Consider the following 23177-nt stretch of genomic DNA (forward strand, 5'->3'; position numbering starts at 1 on the left):
CTAGTCTTGTTTTCATCTTGCCTTTTCTGCCACGTTCCTCAGCTGCTCGAACTCTCAGGCCTATCATCGTCCTTATCATTCTGTTCTTTCTGTGCCTTTTTAGGGCACTTCGCGGAGATATGTCCATGTTCCCCGCAACCAAAGCACTTCCCCTCCTTGATGAAGCCTGGGTCGTGCATCCTTTTTCTCTGGGTTTCTCTTTTTCTTTCTACTTTCATTCCCAGAAGTCTGTTCGGCTCGTTGTGTCATGGCCTCATCTGTGGGGTAGGTCAGACTGCCAGAGTGAATGGAAAAGCCCCGCTTCGCATGACTCATCAACTCCTGAATAGAAGCTGATTTCTTCTCCAAGTAGTGATCTTGGATCTCTGTAGGTAGACCCAAGGTGAACCGCTCAATCTGTTCTCTGAACGAGATCTTCTTGAATGAAGAGGCGGGTAGAAAAGAGCTCCAGATTCTCTCACAGTAAGCATTTATTGTATCTTTCTTGGTCATCCGAAGATGGTTCCAAGCAGCTCGTATCGCGTTCATACTCTTGCGTCAACCAAGAAGAAATAAAAAGCTTCTTAAATTTCAGCCATTTAACTGGCGCAGTCTTGTTTAAAAGAAGCGTCGACCACCAAGTTCGAGCATTCCTCTTAAAGTAAGAGGCAGCTCTCCGAATCTTAGAGTGCTTTGAGTAGCGTCCTCCCGTACAGCGATGTCAAACTGCTGTATAAAAGACAGCCTTCGAAGCATCTGAGTATCCTGAAAAAGTATCAAATTTGATCGAGTGTCCACCTTCCTTATTCTCTCGGACTTTCTTGCTTTTATCTTCCAGAAAGTCATACTAGTTGGCTTTATAAAAATTCTTCTTGTTCGCATAAAAGTTTTTGTCATCGGAGTCTGAACTGTCTGTAGACGAGTCCTCAGTATAACTCTCAGCACTGGGCGAGATTTAGACTTCTTTGCCTTTTTCTTACCCTTTCCGAAGTGTTGTTTCTTGCTTCGCTTTTTGCCTTTTCTGTATTCTTTGATCGAATCTGAAGAGCTAGAAGAATTGTCAAAAGAAGAAGAAGAAGAAGAACTGGGTGCTCCTTCAAAGTGAACACTTTGTCAAATGTAGATTGACCACCCAAATAACCCAGGAAGTCAGTGACCTTCTTCTGCTTTTTGCCGTGCTTTTTAGCTTTCTTTTGCGTGTCAAGAACCTGAGCAATCCGTGCATCAACCACCTCTTCTCATTCCTTCTCTGAATATTTCTTGTGAGCAGAAGGTTTCTTGAGAGCGGGTTTCGGGGGTGGTGTTGTGGTTTTCTGCCACTGCTCGTGCACTTCCTGAAATGAAGTCTCGTTCATATATTTTGCAAATTTTGGGTCCTTCGCAAAATTGAGCATCATCTTTGTTGCATCGCCGATCAATTGACGACGCTCCATCTCTCGTCGCTCCGCCTGAGTAGGCCGAGGTGGGCCATACTCTCTGACGAAATCTTCGTTGTGATCCCTGTCCGCATCTCCAGATGCAGAGGGAGTCGACTGATCCTTGCGTGAAGCCATAGGTACCGCGGAAAAAAAAATTGGTGATCGGATTTCCCGTAGAAGAGAAATCTGCCGTGCTCTAATACCACTGTAACAGACTTGGGACACTCCCAAGTCAAGAATCAATCACGACAACACCAAATAACCACTTCAAAACAATTCAGAGATCACAATAGATTTGCACTAGCCCAGCGGAGTTCCGTGCGTAGAGATATTGGCCCCAAAGACTGGCGTCCCTTTCGGTATTTTTTAATGTATTAATCAATATCAAAGTACAAGAGAGCGGTTAGGGACTCTCTGACTCTGCGTCCGGATGCTTTGCAAAGTGAGCCCTAAACCACTTATTTAAATATTACAAGGGACTTGTGGGTGACTACCATGGGTCTATACCTTGCACTTTCCTTCAAGGGTGAATCTGGGCTTATCGTGGATTCATCTAGGTATATTTTTTAGTCGTATAGCGGACATGCAGACTTCACATTGTGAAGTTTTCGTCCGAGTTACGACCAATTGATATTGTGCTAATTCTTTCTATCTTTTGTGGTGCGTATGCCCTATCAACTACCTCATTTTTGTGCTAATTTTTTCGATTTAATGCTTCTTTTAGTGCTAGGCTTCATTATGGCTGAGTCTGCCCTTGATCTCCGGAGTCATGACAGAAACTCAGTACGCTGAACTTTGTGTTGATGTATGCTCATGTGTGTGCGTGTGGTGTGTGTCGTGTTGGGAAGCATATGTTAGTACGTAGTTCTACACCCACTATTGGGCACTGACGACGTTAGTGGGGATGTCGTGGTATTTAGTCAATACTATGCATGATGGAGCTGATGGTTATATTGTCTTGTGGGTGACTACCATGGGTCTATACCTTGCACTTTCCTTCAAGGGTGAATCTGGGCTTATCTTGGATTCATCTAGGTATATTACAAGGGATGTCCAAAAGCAGAGCCCCAAAAGCTTTCAAAAACAAAAGCAAAAATTCCCTCTCTCTCTCTCTCTCTCTCTCTCTCTCTCTCTCTCTCTCTCTCTCTCAGAGTAAAATAAAGCAATCAATTTTTCTCCCTGGCCCATGCGTGGAGAAAAGCACCAAGCAAGCCTCGCTCAAAAGCTTGATTTTTCCGTCGTGAATCCCGTTGCAATTTCTGGAAATATCCCGTACTGCTGCCACGTGGCATATGGCCGCCTGAAATTAGGGTTTCAGCCAGCAGTTAGGGTTTAGGTTTCCAAAAATTAGGGTTTCTGTAGATTAGGGTTTCTGGCAGAAATTAGAGCTTGCAGGAATTAGGGTTTCTGGCAGTTTCTGCTCTCGGTAGCCACGTCATCACTTTGTGACAAGGTCAGACTGCCAGAGTGAATGGCAAAGCCCTGCTTCGCATGACTCATCAACTCCTGAATAGAAGCTTACTTTTGTTCCAAGGAGTGATCTCGGATCTCTGTAGGTAGACCCAAGGTGAACCGCTCAATCTGTTCTCTGAATGAGATCTTCTTGAATGAAGAGGCGGGTAGAAAAGAGCTCCAGAATCTCTCACAGTAAGCATTTATTGTATCTTTCTTGGTCATCCGAAGATGGTTCCAAGCAGCTCGTATATCGCGTTTATACTGTTGCGTCAACCAAGAAGAAATAAAAAGCTTCTTAAATTGCAGCCAGTAGTGTTGTTTAAAAGAAGCGTGGACCACCAAGTTCGAGGATTCCCCTTAAAGTAAGAGGCAGCTCTCCAAATCTTGGAGTGCTCTGAGTAGTGTACTCCCGCGAAAGGGATGTTAAACTGCTGTATAAAAGACAAAGCCTTCGAAGCATCTGAGTATCCCAAAAAAGTGTCAAATTTGATCGACTGTCCACCTTCCTTAAACTCTCGGACTTTCTTGCTTTTATCTTCCAGAAAGTCATACTGGTTGGCTTTATAAAAATTCTTCTTGTTTGCATGAAAGTTTCCGTCATGGGAGTCTGAACTGTCTGTAGAGGAGTCCTCAGTACAAGTGTCAATCACTGGGCGAGATTTAGGCTTCTTTGTCTTTTTCTTGCCCTTTCCGAAGCGTTGTTTCTTGCTTCGCTTTTTGCCTTTTCTGTCTTCTTCGCTCGAATCTGGAGAGCTAGAAGAATTGTCAAAAGAAGAAGAAGAAGAAGAACTGGGTACTCCTTCAAAGTGAACACTTTGTCAAATGTCGACTGACGACCCAAATAACCCGTGAAGTCAGTGCCCTTCTTCTGCTTTTTGCCGTACTTTTTAGCTTTCTTTTGCGCGTCAAAAAGCTGAGCAATCCGTGCATCAACCACCTCTTCTAATTCCTTCTCTGAATATTTCTTGTGAGCAAAAGGTTTCTTGAGAGCGGGTTTTGGGGGTGGTGGTGTGGTTTTCTGCTACTGCTCGTGCACTTTCTGAAAAGAAGTCTCGTTCATATATTTTGCAAATTTTGGGTCCTTCGCAAAATTGAGCATCATCTTTGTTGCTTCACAGATCAATTGACGACGCTCCATCTCTCGTCGCTCCGCCTGAGTAGGCCAAGGTGGGCCATACTCTCTGCCGGAATCTTCGTTGTGATCCCTGCCCGCATCTCCAGATGCAGAGGGAGTCGACTGATCCTTGCGTAAAGCCATAGGTGCCGCGGAAAAAAAATTGGGGATCGGATTTCCCATAAAAGAGAAATCGGCTGTGCTCTGATACCACTGTAACTGACTTGGACACTCCCAAGTCAAGAATCAATCACAACAGCACCAAATAAACACTTCAAAACAATTCACAGATCACAATAGACTTGCACTGGCCCGGCGGAGTTCCGTGCCTAGAGATATTGGCCCCAAAGATTGGCGCGCCTTTCTGTATTTTTTTATGTATTAATCAATGTCAAAGTACAAGAGAGCGGTTAGGGTTTCACTCTCAAACTCTGCGTCGAGATGCTCTGCAGAATGAGTCCTAAACCGCTTATGTAAAGATTACAAGGGATGCCCAAAAGAACAGCCCCAAAAGCTTTCAAAACAAAAGCAAAAATTCTCTCTCTCTCTCTCTCTCTCTCTCTCTCTCTCTCTCTCTCACAGAGAGTAAAAATAAAGCAAATTAGCTCTCTCTCTCTCAAGCTCCGAATTGTGTAGCCAAAAAGCAAAAATTGCGTCGCGTGGAGCTGGCCTTTTTCAGCGCCACAAAATCCGGGTGCTACCACGTCATCCTGCCAGCGCATTATCCGGAAATTGGTCCTGCTGCCTAGGGTTAGGGTTAGGGTTTAGGACAGGTTTTAGGGTTAGGGTTTTTGGCAGATTTTATGGTTTGCAGGTTTTAGGGTTAGGGTTTGCAGGGTTAGGGTTGTCAGCAGCAGTCAAGGCTAAGGGTTCCCGCATGCTCTCGGGTAGACACGTCATCACTTTGTGACAGAGGTCATATAACTGCATGCAAAAATTCTCTTGAAAGCTTGCCATGTCCTTGCAGCATGTGGTTGTGTCGCTATTGAACTCCACCAGTGCATAACATTATACTTAAGAAATCCCATTGCCCGAGAAATCTTTGATTCTTCTATACAATTCCCCAAAGCATAGATGTTGTCGAATTGTTGTGGAAAATGCAAGGCTTTCTTCCGATCTTTCACTCCATAAAATGTGAAAGATCTTACTATCGTGCCGTTGGTGGCATTGGCGGTGGTAGAGGCGGTTGCATTGAATCAGGGTCAGATGGCTGCACCATGTTTCTAAAGATTCCCCCAGTAGAAATAGACGGTTGGAAAGGTTGCCGGTTGGAAGCTCTCATACATTTGATGCCGGAGGAGGTGGTACCACATTTAGTTCAAAAATTGTTGGAAACTTTGTAGCATCGGGAGATTCTGTTGAGGATGCCGCGAAAGTATGTCGCGAAGCTCATCGAGAAGAAACTACAAGTACTCTGCCGAATCCATAAACGGCACTGTGCTTTGTCTGTTTTTGGTAGGACAGGAATATGCTTTCAAAAAAGCACATGGCTGGAGCTCTAATACCACTGTAATGGGTAGACACCACGTGCCAATGGAAAAGAATAGATGGAACAAACTTTAAGCTTTTCAATAACAACTGAACTGAAAGAGACGCGCGGAGTGGTGGAGTTCCACCCCAAGAGAGCACTCGCCCCAAACGATGGCGCCCTTTTCGGTATTTCTTTATATGGCTTCAAGTCGAACACAGGAGGTGGCTCTACTCTGCTCTTCTTTGCTCCTGCTCCTGCTCCCGCAAAGATGCCAGAGAGAGAGACCACCCTTTGAATTTAAAGGCCCAAGGCCTTCCCAAGAGCTATACATGAAGAGCATCAACTCAAAAGCATCTGGACTAATAGCATCTGGTCTCAAAACAGCCAGCGCATTTTCAGGGATTTTCCATACACTCTGCCACGGCAGCAGCCAGCAGCGCAAAACGTGGGCATCCGTACAGTGCCACATGGCAGTCAGCAGCGCAAAATGCGGAATGTCCGTACAGCGGTGCCACATCATCAGCAGCTATGCAAGTGTGTGAGGGTGACTGCTTTATTTATTTTGGGGCCGAGTCCCATAAGTTGAAAAGACTTCAAATGTTTGGCCCTCTTGACGAGGAGCTGTTAGTTGGTAGGCACTTCTGCTGCTTCTACTGCTTCTAGGGTTTAGGCCCCTCGGCCGGGATTTGCAGGTTGGCTAGGATCTTCATTGACCTGACACATCAGCAGTTTGTGACAATATTTCTTTTCATATTGATGAATTGTTGCGGTTATGACTGTTCGTGTGAGCTTACTTACATAATTAGAATGATCGTGGCACCGTGGACTTCTACTTACAGGCACTTGGCCCCAAAAAGCAACTCACTCACCAGCTACTTTCAATAATGTCCAGAAGCACTTAAAAGTCATTTGATATAAAATAATTGATGCCCCAGAAAGAAAACACAGCATAAAGACTGCCATGTTAGCAATTTCCGTACGCTGCTGCCTCGTCAGCAGTCCTTATGTTGCCACATCAGCATTGTCTGCACAGCTTTGGGATTCACGCCACGTTTTGTGGGCCCACCTGACCAGCGTTTGGTTTCTCTGGTTCTGCTTCAGCTGGCTCTACTTTGTTCCTGTCAGGTACAATCATGAGAAGTCATCGTTCCTTTTTATCCCAAGTTGAGGACAGTTTAGTTGGCTACGGTTTTCACGTGCAATGTGGTATGTCTTTGTCTTCGCGCCTGTTTTTGTGAGCTTGCCTTTTGCTAGGGAAGACTTTAGCTGGCAATGCTTTCCTTCAAACTCATGGTATGTCTCTCAACTTTTAAGTTCAGGTACAACAAACCATAAATGCCCCCCCCCCCCAACCCCCAAAAAGTAAAATAAAAAAATCACCACCACCACCCTTCTTCAAGATCAACAATGCAAATTGATTGGGTTAGACTGTGCAAACTGGGTAATACAGGAGATAGAATATACTTTTTGCAGTTTTCAAATATCTACATAACTGTCCTTTGAAACTTTTTACTCAACATTGTCTTAACACGTTTGTTGTAAATGTTTATCAACATGAGGTACTTATGGTCAGTTTGTTACCAGAGTCTTACCTTTGTTACGCAGCAAAACTACCATCTTGAGAACTTTTGACTGTTATACAAAACTGTGCTCTGCTGCATTTCATTCTTAATTTCATAAGAGTCTCTTCTTGTGTACATGACTTGTGCTTGCTTTTCTTTTATTTTGGGGCTGCAGGGGTTTAAATTTTATGCACGAGCATAGACCAGAGGCAATTATTCACAGAGACTTGAAGCCCAAGTAAGCAAATAAGAGTTCAAGCTTTTATCTGGTTGTTTTGAATTCTGAAAGTGTGGAATCTTTTGTCTGCCAAAACATTATGTGTGTCCCTGCGAGGGAGGGAACCATGAACTTGGCCTGTGAAACCGCCAAAAGGCTGTAATGGAGCCAAAATTTGTAGGCAAGATTACACTGTAGCTTAATGAGACGAAAACCTGTGACGCGTTAAATGAATCCAGCACTTGACACACATAAAAGAAGGGAGCTAGAATGCTCTTGGTTAATGTGAGACTGACACCCAAAGACAAGGGCCCTTTTGGATTACTTCTTTTTACGAACTTGTAACAAATTGCCATGAGGAACAACAATGAAATTAGAAGAAGATTTTAACATGTGCAAGGAGTCCTCGCAATATCCTCATGCCTGGCAGCGTGTCACTTGCCAACAACTCCACATCATTCCTGTAGAAGATCAGACGGGCGGACTACCACCCTGTCTTGGATGACACGGTCAATCACTAAAAGGCAGCAGAAAATCAGCCCCTAAGGGAGCAATCACGGAGAAAGCTACATACAGTCTAGGAAGCATGCAGGCTCCACCCATGCTGCTGCAGTGCGACAGCGAGTGAAGGTGGCACGAGGTAGCGGGAAGAACGTGGGCAGCATGAGAGGAATTGGGGGGGGGGGGGGGGGGGGGGGGGGGAGGGGGTCCTGCGCCAGGGGTGAAGCTAGGCGAAGGCGACACATATACATGAGCCTTATCCATTTTGAAGCTATGTGCACACCCACCCACCACCCTACCCCACCCAAAAAAAAAAAAGAAAGAAAGAAGAAGAAAATGCACTTTAGCTTCCTGCTCCCGTCGATCCGTATGGGGGACTGTTCTACATCAGCATTTTCTGGCAAATACTGACAGCTAAGCTGTTGGATTCCAACAAAGCTACCGAAAAGAACACGACATTCGCGAGTTTTAGGATGATCGACAGCCTCCCATTTCCTATGAAGTTACCAGCTGCAAACCAATGTGCTCTCAGCAGTGGACCTTTGAAACCTCAAACACTCTAATAGCTCGTGGACTAGTCTGCTTTGAAGAGGATGCCACACTATGAAAAAGTTTAGCTGTCTGCGAATGTTACCAAGGTGAAGTGCCATCTGTTTTACCCCGTTTATTTGTTCTCTTGTGGAAATTTTCCATTGCAAGTGCATCACTACTCTGTTATTGGTACAATTTGTCCTGACCACAACAACGTTTGCAAGTCACAATATCACGAGGGTATTGGCTTTGATTTAGTGAAGATAATGCAAAGCCACACAGCCTGGCCAAGTGCAGACAACATATCCATGGGAATTTTACGAATTCTTTGATCATCTTTTGGCATTAAAAAGGAATCATCGTAAGTTTGTGCCACGAAAATGTCACCTCTGCCTATTTGCAGCCCATGTAACGAACCCGAATCAATGAGGGTGTCCATGTACAACAATGGATGAGTAATAATAGCATAAAACAGAGCACTTAAGGGGCAGCCTTGCTGAAGATATCTTCCCAACGTTTAGGATGGTGTAAGGTCACAACACACATGCGCACACACACATGCACCCACTTATTTGTTTGCACGGGTATACATACAATGTATATCTGTACATGAGAGGCCAAACTCTTGATAATGTGGCAATTGACAGTTCTCTTTTGACAAGTTATATTTTTGAGAGGTGTTTTGAATGTTTCCAGGATGGGCTTATAGGTTTTTGTGAATAGATTCATGAGTAATTTGTGTTTGAGGTATGCCGGCAAGTATAGGACAGCATAGATACATAAATTTTTCTGTTTGATGGAGGGAGCACTTGAATTGGAACTATAGTTAACAAGCTGCATGCTAGGCTTGAGTGTGTTCAAGGGTGTGGTCAAAAGATGCTAGAATTTCTCTAGAGATTAGAGAGCACTTCATGGTATATGTGCCATAGATACATTCAGGTATAAAGTTTCTTAGAACCTCAAGTAGGTCATTATCAAGTTTTGTCCAAGTTTCTCTAGAGATTAGAGAGCACTTCATGGTATATGTGCCATAGATACATTCAGGTATAAAGTTTCTTAGAACCTCAAGTAGGTCATTATCAAGTTTTGTCCTTTGACCCTGGCTTCTGCTGCGATGACCTACGACTCGAAGTCTGAGGCGGTCCTCAGTGGGTCCACCCTGTTCGGCTTCACGGTGAATTTTAGTGCAGTAATTTAATGACCATGCTACCTGGCGCATGATATCTATCAGTGACTTTAACCTTTTACCGGCATGATTCTTTCGCTTATTCTGGATAGAATGTGGCATTTGTAAAAAAGCACTGGCATCCTTTTAGAATCAGAACTGGTCTTGAGCATCACAATTGACTTGCACTCTTTCTGGAGCTCAGAAAAGGTGCTCATATTGTTTATTACTACACAAAGGTGAGTTAAAGGCCAAATAAACAGTTTTCTATAATTTCAGTCCAACTATTTTTACTCCTCTTGTGTTGCCTTCCACATTAGGTGTAACACATGCATGTGGCTCAATCAGTAGATATTGTTTATATTTTATGGAGTATGTTCAAGTTTTTTACTGGTTCAGTAAGATATCAGAAACATTTTGCGAGACAATTCGGGGCATTTGAAGGTGGCAGACCTTGGCCTCAGCAAGGTGCTGAAGTTTGCAGCTCAAACAATCTCTGAAGATGGCCCACCTCCACTTAAAGGCAGCTCTTGTGAGTTTTTTGTAAAACTTTATATCGACTCGTTTTCCAATTACTGTCACGACTGTGGGGTAGGCGGAAGTAGTAAACTTTTGTTTTCATGAATTTAGTCATTATTTCCAGTATTTCGTCTTGTCCTCTGTGTATTGCTATTTGAGTCTTTCAAAGATCTCACAACACTATACGGGGACGATTTCAATGTGATTGCTCATCTTTGAGCTCTTAAAGTTACACACAGCTGGTAAAATATGTGTATGTAGGGATGGCTACCTACTTGGCCAACATAGACAAACAACTCGAGTGAATAAAAGGTTGGTATACTGATTGAGAACTTTTAGTGAGGCATGCCTGCCTGCTCTGATCCTCAGTGATCCCTCTCTGGAGCATCCGTCGTGTCCAACATGTCTAGGAGGAAGTGTTCAAGGAGTCTCTGATCCTGGGTCGGCTGTAATTAGGTGTCTAGTCTTCCAAATAGTGTGGGATATTTGACTCATATATCCCCTTTGATCGTTGCATCTGCATGGTGTACTCTGTTCTCAGCCTCCTGTCTATATGGTCTGCATAATCTCACTTCTTGAGGTATGCACGCTCATGTCCAGCCTTGGTCTCAGTTGGATGTGATGAGATCCTGAGCTTTCCTATCACCCTGTAGGGTGATTTGTGGATGAAGCCCTCACGTGTCATCCGCAGGACATGCTTTTGGTAATAAGCCAACTTAGTGGGTGGGGACTCTGTGGCTGTCCACCTTGTCCTTTCTGTGTCTTTGCCTCAGCTCCTATCAGTATTCCTCTCAGGGGATTTCATCCATATCATACTGAGTTTCTATCATAGCCATATTCCTATCACCATTGTCTCACGAAAGCATGCCAAGCTCTCTGATCCCTTGACTCTTCATTTTGTCTCAAAAGCAAGTTGGGGAGGTCTGTCTAATATCTCATGGTAGTTATACATCCGAGAGACATGGTTTACACCTAGGCAGCATCTTCCACCGAACATACTGAACCATAGAGACCATTCTAGAGGATGGCTCATCCAGCAGCCACAACATATGGACAGCTCTAGGGTTTCATCTCACAGACTAGAGATTGAGGTTAGACTGGCAGCCCTGATTGACAGAGACTGGAGGATCTGCAAGCTATGTAGAGGTGGGGTGAAGAACGAGGAGCACTATGTATGCAGGTAGCCAGCATATGAGAGCTTACAGGGCTGATATACAGCTCTTTTCACAGGACAGCCCACACTATTATTGGAGTTGAGAGATTCAAAGACATAGGAAGATTCTTCTCCAGTCACCTGCACACCCCAATGGATGTCACAGCTCATAGACTTCTTCGAGAGAATGGCCCCAGAAGTACCCACTGACATTTAGAGAGGGGTCACACTATAGCAGGCAGAGATGGTTCGAGCCCGTAGATGCCCTAGAGCACGAGGATGCTGGGTCCAGAGAGTACATCAGACAAAGGGAGATAGAATGGCCTTGATAGAACGGTCTTTCTCAGAGCCTGCAGCAGTGGGGACTCTTCACTCCTTACCCTCCCATGCATTTTCAATGTTTCCGATATTGGGAAATCTAGACATTGGAACGGATTTGTAGTCACAGAACTCCTGACCCAAAAAAATAAACACCAATGCACAACATACCTTTCTGTTTTTCTGCATTTTTGTGCTGTCATATATAGTGGGAAATTTTTTACAAAATTTTGATTGTGATTTCTTAAGAACAAATCGAGATTTTGAGGTTTGAAGTTGAGGCCCAAAGTTGCTGAAGTTCACAGCTGATACGGATGAAAAAGAAAATTTAGCAGAATTATTGCAAGTAGCTTGCCCCTGCTCTTTAGCTCAGTTCAATGTGTGCTGGACTGTTTGTCAATAAGTTGTGCAATTTTACTCATCTGGACAAACTCTTGACAAATGTGCAGGTCGATATATGGCACCTGAAGTTTTTAAGGATAATGCTTATGGGAAGACAGTGGATGTTTTTGCATTTGGATTAATTGTCCAAGAGGTAAACACATTGCAACTTGATGAGCTGGGGATATTTAAGTTACAGCTCTTCCAGTGATATTTAGGTTTGAGTTATTTTGTGAGTGAACGAGCTCAAGATTTATGTGTTTTTGAGAAGACTTCTGCTCTTGATAGAAGGGTGGCTTTCCTATGAAGCAGTAGAGAGTCTTTCTTGGTCATCTGAGAAATTGTAAAGGGTATGTATATGATCAGTGGACCATCAAGGGATCAGATTCTGACCTTTTTGCAGGTCGCAAGCGAGTGCTTTATATCTGAAAAATGCGATTAAATTAATTGCTCTGGAATGAAGTGAGGGTAGAATTTCTTTGGTGACAATTTTTATTACTGCAGTAGCACATAACGGATTGTGAATTTACCTTGACATCAATGTGCAAGCAAGGTTTGCGAAGGTGGTGTAGGGCCAGTTCAGTAACATTGTGCCTCATTAATGTGTGTGTTCTTGATTTATTTCCTTCAATTAAGTAATATTGTGTCCGTGTATGCACTTGATTTATTTCCTTCAAAGTTTGCTATTTTCTACTGTGTTGTTACAATTGGGTTGTCGCTATTCTAGATGATTGAAGGAGTTCAGCCAATGTGGGGCATGGATAATGACAAAGTTCCAAGGGCTTATGCCGATGAAAATAAGAGACCTCCTTTTAAAGCATCACTGCGACACTACCCAGGCGACTTGAAAAAGTAAGTTTCTTGCTATCATATGTGCCTCTTTGGGCTTAGTTATTACTATGTGCTGAAAGAAGAGCAGCATTCTCTAGTTTTTAAATTTTTGTGTGCCGTCCCTTCATCCTGAACCTGAAGCAAGAGTGACATTAACTACCTCTGCGGTAAATTATCATTTCATTTATTGATTAAGGAAATCCTTTTTCCTTTAAATTGTTTTCCTTATGCTGTTTGCTTGTCATTGTAAGGATTAGGGGGGATAAGAGAGAGAGGCATTCATGATAATGACATGCTAATTACAAGCTTAATCAACTAGGGTTAAGCAATAGAGATTAGGCTATAATGTAGACCCAAATGAAACTAGATAATTAAGCATTATAAAAGAGGCTACAAGAGTGCTCTTATATAGGAGAGCTGGAGGGTATACAATATGTAGTACAAGCTTTCCACATCACCGTCCACCTAGGTATCCACATGTGCCCTAGGCCAACTAAGCATCCTAGTCGACTAGAGGTAGTTCCCACTCATAGACTAAAGACCACAAACCCAACAATCATTCTCTCCCCCATGTAAGAGATTTAACATGTGTACAACTCATTGGTTGTTGATTATGGCTTGTGCATTGGGCTGAGGTTGTGACTGTTTTATCCTTGTTTTGATTTGTGGCTTGGCTTTGGCTTTAAGAACTCTGTAGTTTTGAACTTCAAAGTAGAGTATTATGTCGGGATTGTTCAATGCTTGCAGAGAACTTTGCAATTCTATGCGTGCGTGAGAGAGAGAGAGAGAGAGAGAGAGAGAGAGAGAGAGAGAGAGAGAGAGAGAGAGAGAGAGAGAGAGAGAGAGAGAGAGAGAGAGAGAGAGAGAGAGAGAGAGAGAGAGAGAGAGAGAGAAATGAAATGAAATGTTATATTAACGTCTTCAAAAGGCCAAAATGACCTATGAGACCAAAAAGTTACAATTGGTGAATCTGATACCATGTCAGAGTACGGAAATTACCAGGTTACAAAGTTACCAAGTTACAAAGAACTAACACTCAAACACTAAGGCACTAAGGAGAAAGGGAATAAAAAGGGGGGAGGGGGGGGGGGTTTGTGGGTTCAGATGAAATCTCTCATCGGTCGCTGTCAGATCTCATCGACTTCCTCCATGGTCAGAACTCTGGTTGGGCGTCTTGCATGTCGAGCTAGAGTGATTTGTATCTTCTGGTGCAACCTTCGTCGGTAGTGGGAGACCCCCCGAGGTCGTGGACGTCTGGATCTGCCAAGTTCAGTGGCTCTGTCAAGCAGTGTACCTCTAGTATGAGTAGGCTGTAATGACTGCTCCGTTTGCTCTCCTCTACCTGGTGTAAAGAACTCTGTGATTCGTCTCTGAGACTGTCTTTCCCCTGATGTCCTCAGCAAGCTCTCCCTAAGTCTGCGCAGCTCTAGCAGGAACAATCCGAGACACTTATGATCCTTGTATCTCATAACTCTAGAAAAAGGTCCGAACCCTTCTCTAAACAAGCAGTGGAAGCGTCCGCGTATCTCATAGTATGCCGGGCAGTGGCATGTGTAGTGCAGTTCTGTCTCTGGCTCTAAGTTACACAGGTGACATATCCTGGCTCCTGCCAGTACCCCTCGGAATTGGCCAGTCTTGATCTGGAGCTGATGTGAGGATGTGCGTATCTGTCCAATAGCGCATCTTATTCCATGAGATAAGTGTGTATCCATGTATGGTGGCCTAGTCACAAATCCGTCCTCCGTGAGTTGGAGAAGATGCTCTCTGTAGAAGGCCATCTTCGTGCCCAGCTCCTGTGTCGGTTGTATCCATGTGCTCTTGGTATTTAGTTGAATCAGATCCTGACGTATGAGCCTGGTGATCTCTGTCCGTGTGAGAGACAAGGAGGGTGCATCGAAGGAGTATTGAAACGGAGGTAATCTATCCATATTGAGACCATGCGACTGGAACCATGATGCCATCTGTCCATACCAACATGCTGTATCGCCTTGTAGAACTAGTTGTCGAGATGACTCCAGGGCAAGCCGAGCGTATCGCCATCCATCTGTATTACCAGATCTCCCATGGTGGTCTACTGAGGGTCCCCATACCTGAACTCCATAGAGCATAGCTGGAGTCACTAGAGTGTCAAAGAGCCATAGCTTTGTGCGCGGTTCCTGAAACTGAACCTGCGAACACATCCTCTCCAGTCCTCCCAAAGCTGCATATGCTCTTGTCAGTCTAGTCTCTGATGCTCTCCTTAGTGAAAACACCGGTCCCTTGAATACTACCCCAAGATAGGTATATGCATTTGTGTACTCCACAGTCTCCTGGCCATACATAAATGTGGGTGCCGACCTCCTGACCCACTGTGGTGTGGTGTTGAACACCATAACCTTGGTTTTTCCTAGATTGACCGACAATCCACTGTCACGAGCAAATGTATGCAGAGCATCCAAATGACGCTGCATCCCCTCTGGGGAGTCTGAAATCAGCACAATATCATCAGCATATAGTAACAGTGGAATCCATGTCCCTGCTAGCTGAGCCCCCCTGTCTCCCTGCCGCTCTACATAGTCTGAAAACTCATCCACATACATCCCAAAAAGAGTCGGGGATAGTGGGCATCCCTTCTTTACTCCAATAGTGGAGTGGACCATGTCAGACATTCCCTCAGTGGTGCGTACCCGTCCCATCACTGTCCTGTATAGAGCCAGAATACCCCATATCAGCTCTGTAGGCACACCCATGTCCTGTAGTCTGTGTATAAGTCTGGCTCTCGGCACTGTGGGGGTATGCCTCTGATGCTGCATCATGGAGCGTCTCTGTCAAAATCTGAGTGAGTTCATCTAGTGGCCGTCCCGTCTCCTGGGTGCATAGCTGCCTGTATATCTCATCCATATACACAGAATCCGTCTCCCTCATGAAGGTATACCGAGTGTGTATGGGGACCCCACCTAATGGAGCTGTGCTGAACTGAAAGGTCAGGGTGAAAGACACGATAGCATGATCAACTGCTATTCCAACTGGCCTAGTGCCCACCATGAAATCCTGAAAGAATGGGATGAGACCTGGCCGGGCCATAACATAATCCACTGTGCTTGCACCATGTCGGTGTGGAAAGCAAGTAAAACCTCCAGCTGTCGAAAATCTTTTTAGGCCATTCACAATGGCCAATCTGTGTGCGGTTCCCATATCTATCAAGTATCTACCATACTCAGTGTATTCCTCATCTTGTGATAGTATGGATAGACCCATCTCTGTGGCGTCCAGCTCCCTGAGCATCTCTTCGGAAGTATCATAGAATATTGTCTGGTGGTGGACAGTCCTAGCATTGAAATCCCCTAGTATAATAATGTCCCCATCCTTGGAAAACTTCCATATGTCATTATCCAAAATAGCAAAGGGGGATTGTCCTCTAGGTGATGCATATACCGACGTACTAGGAGGGAAGTAACAAATAGCAATGTAGAGGTATTTGCCCGTCTCTACCCTGAGCCTCACCCACATGTACCTAGCCTGTTCATCCTTGCGTGCTATATATATCATTGGTTGCAGTTCCTCCCTGAATAGAACTGCCACTCCCCTTGAGCCTCGTCCTCGATGCTCCGATCTGGTCTCGATGCTCCGATCTGGTCTCTTGTCTGCAGGCTGTCTCCCATCTATATCTGCTCACCTGTGGCATGGATTGTCCCGGTGCTTGATGCGTCTCAGAGTAGAAAATGATGTCTCTCCCCATAAAGCTATCCTCAAAGGCCCCTACATCAAGACGGAGTGACCCGTTACAATTCCAGGTTGCCATCTTTAGTGTGGTCCCATAGGTCTCGCACCGTCATGTAGGGCGTCGCTCCAAGATCACCACCTTTCCATCCCTATAAAAGGCAATCTTCCCCTTTTCCCTTGCGGCTCTTATTTCCGGCATTACTTCTTGCATATGAGCAATCTGCGAGAGGGTGAGGTCATCTCCAAGAAAGATGCCCGTCTTCTTTAGAGTCGCTCTCTTCTTCAAGAAATCTTTCTTCGCTTCCATGGATGGGAAGCGGAGAATGAGTGCCCTTTCCTTCGAGGTTTCTCCGTTGCTCCCACTTTTCTTAGTGCCCACTCTCCAAGCCCTTGTATGTGTCTGCTCGTTGACCCCCACCAAGGTCATGAGTTCTTTCACCTCTTTGTCTACATTATCTTGGTCTCTGAGGCCACATACCCTTACGTGTAAGGCCCGCACACGTCTCCTTTGCTCCTCTTCGAGTGTCAGGTTGATGATGGTTGGTGTGGGGGTGGGAGTTATTTCCTTGCCTTTCCCTTTCTTGACAATCTCGATCCATTTTTCGGCCTTTTTTGCTTTCTGTTGGGTCTTTGTGATGACATCTACCCACGAGGTCGTCATTTCTTTTTGTTGCTCCCCACCTTCTTTGATGGCCCGTACTTGTTCCTTGATCGTGTTAAGCTCTTCAATGACAGAGGGTTGAAGTTCTCCCTCTTCGAGGACATTCTGCGATCGCACCTCTGCAAGCTCTTTCTTGAGTAGTGTGATTTCCTCATCTTGAGCCTTCACGCGATCTTCGAGTGTACGTATCGTGATTTCCTGTGCTGCCACACGTGCGTCGAGGCCGTTAATAGTACCTAAGAGGTGGCGGTTGATCTTGCAGATGGACTCGCTCAGTTCTTCTTTGCATTTTTGGATGGCATCCTTGACCGGGTCATCCTTGCTATTCAGCTTTCTCATGGTTGAGAGGCCGCGTGCACCCACAGCGCCGCGATAGACAGATGGGGGGGGGGGGGGGGGGGGGGGGGGGGGGAGAGGAGGAGGGGGCGCCGCAATAGACAGAAGGGGGGGGGGGGGACGCGCGATAGATTGTAGAGGGAGGAGGAGGGGGCGCCGCGATAGACAGAAGGGGGGGAAAGGGGGGGTGGGGGGGGTTTAAAAACTAACATTAAATTAAATTAAAGGGGGGGGGGGGAGGGGGGCGCGATAGACCGAGGAGGGAGGGCTAAAACTAACATTAAATTAATGGGGGGCACGCACGATAGACTGAGGAGGGGGGGGCGCGCGCGATAGACGAGGGGGCAGCGCGAGAGAGAGGGAGCGGGGCGGGCAGCGCGAGGGAGCAGCGGGGGGTGCGGGAGCAGCAGGGGGGGAAGAGCGAGGGGCAGGGGCGGGCAGGGAGCGCGAGGAGAGAGCAGCAGGGGGGGTGGGAGCAACAGGGGGGGAAGCGCGAGGGGCAGGGGCGGGCAGAGAGAGAGAGAGAGAGAGAGAGAGAGAGAGAGAGAGAGAGAGAGAGAAGAAACCTGCACATGAGCCCCTGCAGTGTGTACCCTTGGTGGCACGAGCCCTCTGTGGCACGAGCTAGCTGACTACCCACGTGGCAGTGCCTGCGCCCGCCTTTTCCGCCTCGACACATCTAGCTGCAGCAGCCTGTTGGGCAGCCCTGCGGGTCTGTATACCTGAAGGTGGTCACAGTGCAGGGTGGTATTCCAAGTTGGTAGGGATTTTGTTTAGATAGGGGAAAGTGCAGCTTCTTGTATGACAGTTGTGGATATATGTAATTGCTTTTGCGTTCTCTGTACAGAGCTACAGTGTTACAGGAATTTTGACTCTGAGCATTTTCGCAGTGCTTGGTTTCTTAGGTGTTTGCTCCTTGTGTAAGCTGTTCTTGCTGTATGTTCGACTCCTTGTATGTGTTTTTAAGCGTCGGAAAGCCATGAGAAGCTTCTCGGAGGCCACGTTCGAGATCAAAGCTTGTTTACATGAGGACTTAGAAGAAGCTCGGAAAGCTTGGAATGCTCCACCTCCTCCCTCTCGAATTTCGTATTCCTATGCAAGAACTCATGGACCCGGTTGCGCAATATGCCATGAATGCAGTCATTTTGTTTTCCCGGGGATGATGCCTACTGCACAGGATGTTGGGCAATCGGTTGATTTTTTACTCAAACCCCAGGCTGTCCGGGGTGTTTACTTTGGTGCTCGTGGATTTTACAAAGTCCTTTTGGCAGATACTGATGCCAGGAACTTGTTGTTGGAAATGTCTCCATTGTTCTTTGGTATGCAGATGACTCATGTCCTGCCGTGGGCATTGACAAAGGACTATCAAAGTCTTATTTGCCACAAATGTCCGGTGTGGGTGGAAATAGTGGATTTCCGCCGCACATGGAAACACTTTCTACCATTGTTGGCTGCACAACTTGGGAAGGTGATCTATCCCCCGAAACTGGATGCGAATACCAACAGGTTCTGTATTCTATGGGACACTGACAAACCTACACCAAAAGGCATCATGGTTGATTCAAGGGATCCGTGGGTGGGCAAGCGCCCATTTAAACTTAAATGGGGCAAGTTTGCAAGTTCATGTTTCCGATGTGGAAAATTTGGGCATATGCAATTTGAATGTCCCAAACCGGTTTTGCAACCACCTCCTTCAACAGTCCCATCGCTTGCTCCTGTCTTTATTGGTAAACCTCTTAGTGAGGCTAAGCAAAATGGAAGCTTGGTTGTTAATGTAACTCTCAATGTGGAAAAAGTGAAAGCCAAGCCTTCGCAGTCTACAACTCCGAGTAATGGCAATGCTGTGAAGGGTAAAAATGTGGGGTCTAGCAAGTCCGGTGCTTAGGTGGTGCCCAAAAAGACGGTGAAGATTCACACTCCTCCCTCCTCTCGTAATTATGTTCCACCTCTGAATGCAAATAAGAATGTACCGTTCAAGCACCTTCCATGTAATGACAATCATACGTTGATTGATGCATGGGAAAAGCCGATGCATTCTTATAAAGACATACTCATTAGTGAGACTTCTACCCCACGTTTGAACTGCGCAGAAACCTCTTCTGCAATGAATCAACGCATTGGCTCTTGCACAAATGTGGTAGAAGAAGACGTGCACTTGGGCACGTCTACATAGTTCCTCCTGTCCTGTTGCCTTTGTACATATGATCTCTCATGCATGATCACATCAGGTGCATCTCGTTAATGTGTGTGGGTTGTGTAACCTTGATAAATAGCGACTAACCTGACACTATGTAAATGCATGTAGGGTTGATATAGTGGTTTTGCAAGAACATAACCAATACAAGTTTGCGGGTCAGTGCTCCTATTTTGCGGGTTCTTGGATTGCGTATGCTGGTTTTCATGATTACTCTGAAGTAATGATATTGGCTCGGGATGAGCTTCAACCAATTTTGGTGAGGAATGATTGGAGGGGTCGTTGAATGGTTGTGTAATGTTTGTTGAATGGTTGCATTTATGAAATTGGAGGTTTATATGCATATACAACTTTTGGGCAAAAGGCTGCTCTATGGCGAGGTATCTCTTCTTATCACGGACAATGGACATCCAATGCACTCCTATGTGGTGATTTTAACAATACTTCTGACATGTATGATAGCAACACAAGAAATTCGCATATGTTGCTTGTAGAAAGACAAGTATGGGACCATCTCCTTGCTTCTGTGCAAATGCTTGATCTATGGCGTTCCATCCATTTGGATCTCCCGGGTTTTACTTTTCAGCATACTGCTCATCACTCATATCGTGCACGTCTGAATAGATGGTATGATCTTCACATACAGCAATATGACGACTATGTGTGTGATATGAAGATGGATTACACTTTGCAGTTGTCGGATCATCACCTTGTGGTGTTGAATTTGTACTTTCGGCAATCACTTTGTGATAGACCTCTTTATTGGAAGCGTTTGCTACATATTAATAATGCTTATCTTACGCATGAGGCCGTTCGAGATATGATTTCCGGACTTGTTCCTCCCTTGATTGCTCACATGCATCTTGATCTCTATGTCACGTGGTTTCAATTATAATGCGAGTGCAATCTGCGATTGAGGATTATGGCAAACAATACTTACATTGGACTCGCGGCAATGTTAAGGATGCCAAGCAGGTTTGTCAACATTTGCAGGAATTGGCTAACTCGAGGCCTTTAACTGAATATGAATTATCTGAGTTGTGTGAAGCTCGAGTATGCATACAACTTGATTATAAACGGAAGCTTGAAAAAATGGTAGACGCGGCTCATCAACGGGCTTTTGTTGGTAAAGGATGTGCTTCGAAGCGATTTTTCAAGCATTTGCGTCACGCGAGGGTTTCTCAAGATATTAAGCGTGTAAAGATTTCTTCGGGTGCTTGGACATCCTCTAAACACGAACTTGTTGATGCCATGGTCTTGCATTATGGACAGGTTTTTGCTGCTGCTCCTGGAGAATCGCAAGCAGTATGTCAAACACGACAGTTGTTGCTATCTCATGTACGACCAATCATTTTCTCTCAGGATGCACTATCCCTTGAGGAACCTTTCACTGATTCAGAATTGCATAGTGCATTGGTTTCATTGGGCCGCTGGCGATCCCCTAGTTGGGATGGGCTTACGTGGAGTTCTTTATTTCTATTCGGCACTTACGAGGCATATGTATAGTTCTATTTACTTTGTTGTATTGGCCTCGACATTGTCTCACTTCATTTATGTCATTGATTTTGTCTCATTTGTGGCGTACTCATGCTCACAAAAAAGGCATGCTTTTGATTCCATGGAGAAACTTTGCACTCCCAAGTGCTATTGCCTTTTTATGCAACATAATAGTATCTGGAATATGAGAGTGTATGTTGTTTTGGATTCATGTGCTTGTAATTGTTCAGAAATAATAAGAAATTTCCTTCCAAGGGGGGGAACAACCCATCTTTTGGTCCCTAGTGCTGTGTCCGTCTTCTGCGTCATATCCTCTTTATCTTTATTTATGGAATCTTATATGAAAAAGCTTGATTAATTTGAAAGTATTAAGTGCACGCTTCAGTTTCTGTGACAGTAGTGGCCGGCCAAAAATAGCTTGAACCTTTGTTGGGTCCATGCGTACTTGATTATGGGAGACAATGGATCCCAAATAGTGAATCTGTGTCAAGAAAAATTCACTCTTCTTAGCATTACCTTGAAGTTTATGTTGTTGCAATTCTTTTAACACAGTGTGTAGATTTCGTTTGTGTTCCTCCTTTGTGTGAGAGAAGACTAGAATGTCGTCAAAGAAGATTCTTGTGAATTGTCGATGAGTACGAAAAATTCGGTCCATCATTCGATTGAAAGTTGTTGGAGCGTTAGTAAGGTTGAAAGGCATTACTAGAAATTCGTACAATCCGAAAGTTGTTTAGAATGCAGTCTTATGTATGTCTTCAGGAGCAATATGAATGTGGTGGTAGCCACTCTTGAGATCTATGCGGTTGAAAATGTGTCCCTTGTAGCTTGTCTAAGATATCATCGATTCGGGGAATCGGAAATCTATTCTTAATCGTAATCTTATTTAGAGAACGATAATTGATGCACATGCGATATGTGTCGTTTTTCTTCTGCACAAAGCAAGACTGGTGAACAATAAGGAAAAGTGCTAGGTCGAACAAGATCCTTCTTAAGAAGTTCATTCACTTGTTTAAGAATTTCTTCTTGTTGTAAAAGACTAATGCGGTACGGTGGCTGATTTGGGGGTGAACTGCCCGGAACTAGATCAATGCGATGATCTTCGAGTCTCATTCATGTGGAAGAGTGTCAATAAAACAATCTTTATACTGATTAAGAAAAGTTAACCGATCTTTATCTAAATTTGACAAGACATTTTCAGCACTCATCTCTCTATCTTTGACAAAAATCAAGTAAGCAGAAAAAAGCTTCTTTATTTCTCTTTTAATAATGATGTGACCGACCATAGGAATAGGCCAATATTTAGCACTTGCATCTACATCATACTGCTGCCCTCTAAAGGAAAAGAACAATTTCTTGCTTACATAGTCTGGGATGGGATGATGCCAGGGCATACCCAAGATGACATCACATCCTTGTATAGGGGCAACTAGGAAAGACTCTCAATTAGAGTACTTTCGGATCTTCAGATTCATTGTCCTTGGATAGGAGTGGAATTCGTAGTCAAGCTTTCAAAGGCTGATCCTGAACTGATTGGAGTTCACAATCTCTCGGGAGTGAGACCAAGAGATTCTGAGGTGTCCAATGAGATGAAGTTGTCGGTGGAGCTTGGATCAAACAGGATCAATACTCTTTGCCCATTCAAGCTACCCCACCCTTTGAGTAGTTGCCTTTTTCCTTTCTCCTTCTTAGTGTTGGCTTGTACGTCAGGTACTGAATTTGATGTACGAGGAGGAGAATCTTTCTTAAGCCGTGGGAAATTTGGTTTCTTGTGGCCTTTCTCGCCACAAGAGAAACATTTGCCCTCTTCCATGCATGCCTTCAATTGAGAGGGGGTGAGGAATTTACTTTTCTTTGGTCCCTCTGGCTTCTTTTCTGGGCCTTTGGGCTGATTTGAGTGACTCCATCTTTGGAGTGTTTTGCTACATATGCTGCAGGCAATTATGGCAAGGTGTATCTTGGTGATAATTTTGCTTGCAATATTGAGGGAATGGGTACTATGCGTTTGGCTCTTAACAATGGTCAAGAGCTTGTGTTGAATGATGTCAGGTTTGTACCAGGCATTAAGAAAAGTTTGCTATCTGTTGGCCAGTTAGATGCACATGGTTATACTACCATCTTTGCTGGGGGTTCATGGAAGTTGCTTAAGGGCTCTATGCTTGTTGCAAAAGGGTC

General features: G+C 44.8%; 1 protein-coding gene across 1 annotated transcript in view; it reads left to right on the forward strand.

Annotated features, from left to right (window-relative positions):
- LOC147445187 (serine/threonine-protein kinase 12-like) overlaps positions 1-23177 on the forward strand; it is an 83081-nt gene that overhangs the window by 49416 nt on the left and 10488 nt on the right. Inside the window, exons 7-10 of the mRNA XM_086527633.1 lie at positions 7175-7237; positions 9824-9945; positions 11853-11938; positions 12512-12636. Of these exons, the coding sequence (XP_086383759.1) occupies positions 7175-7237; positions 9824-9945; positions 11853-11938; positions 12512-12636 (396 nt within the window). The remainder of the gene's footprint in view (positions 1-7174; positions 7238-9823; positions 9946-11852; positions 11939-12511; positions 12637-23177) is intronic.

Source organism: Adiantum capillus-veneris, chromosome 13 (genome assembly GCF_014529385.1).
Source record: "Adiantum capillus-veneris isolate H3 chromosome 13, ASM1452938v2, whole genome shotgun sequence".
Classification (NCBI taxonomy): Eukaryota; Viridiplantae; Streptophyta; class Polypodiopsida; order Polypodiales; family Pteridaceae; genus Adiantum; species Adiantum capillus-veneris.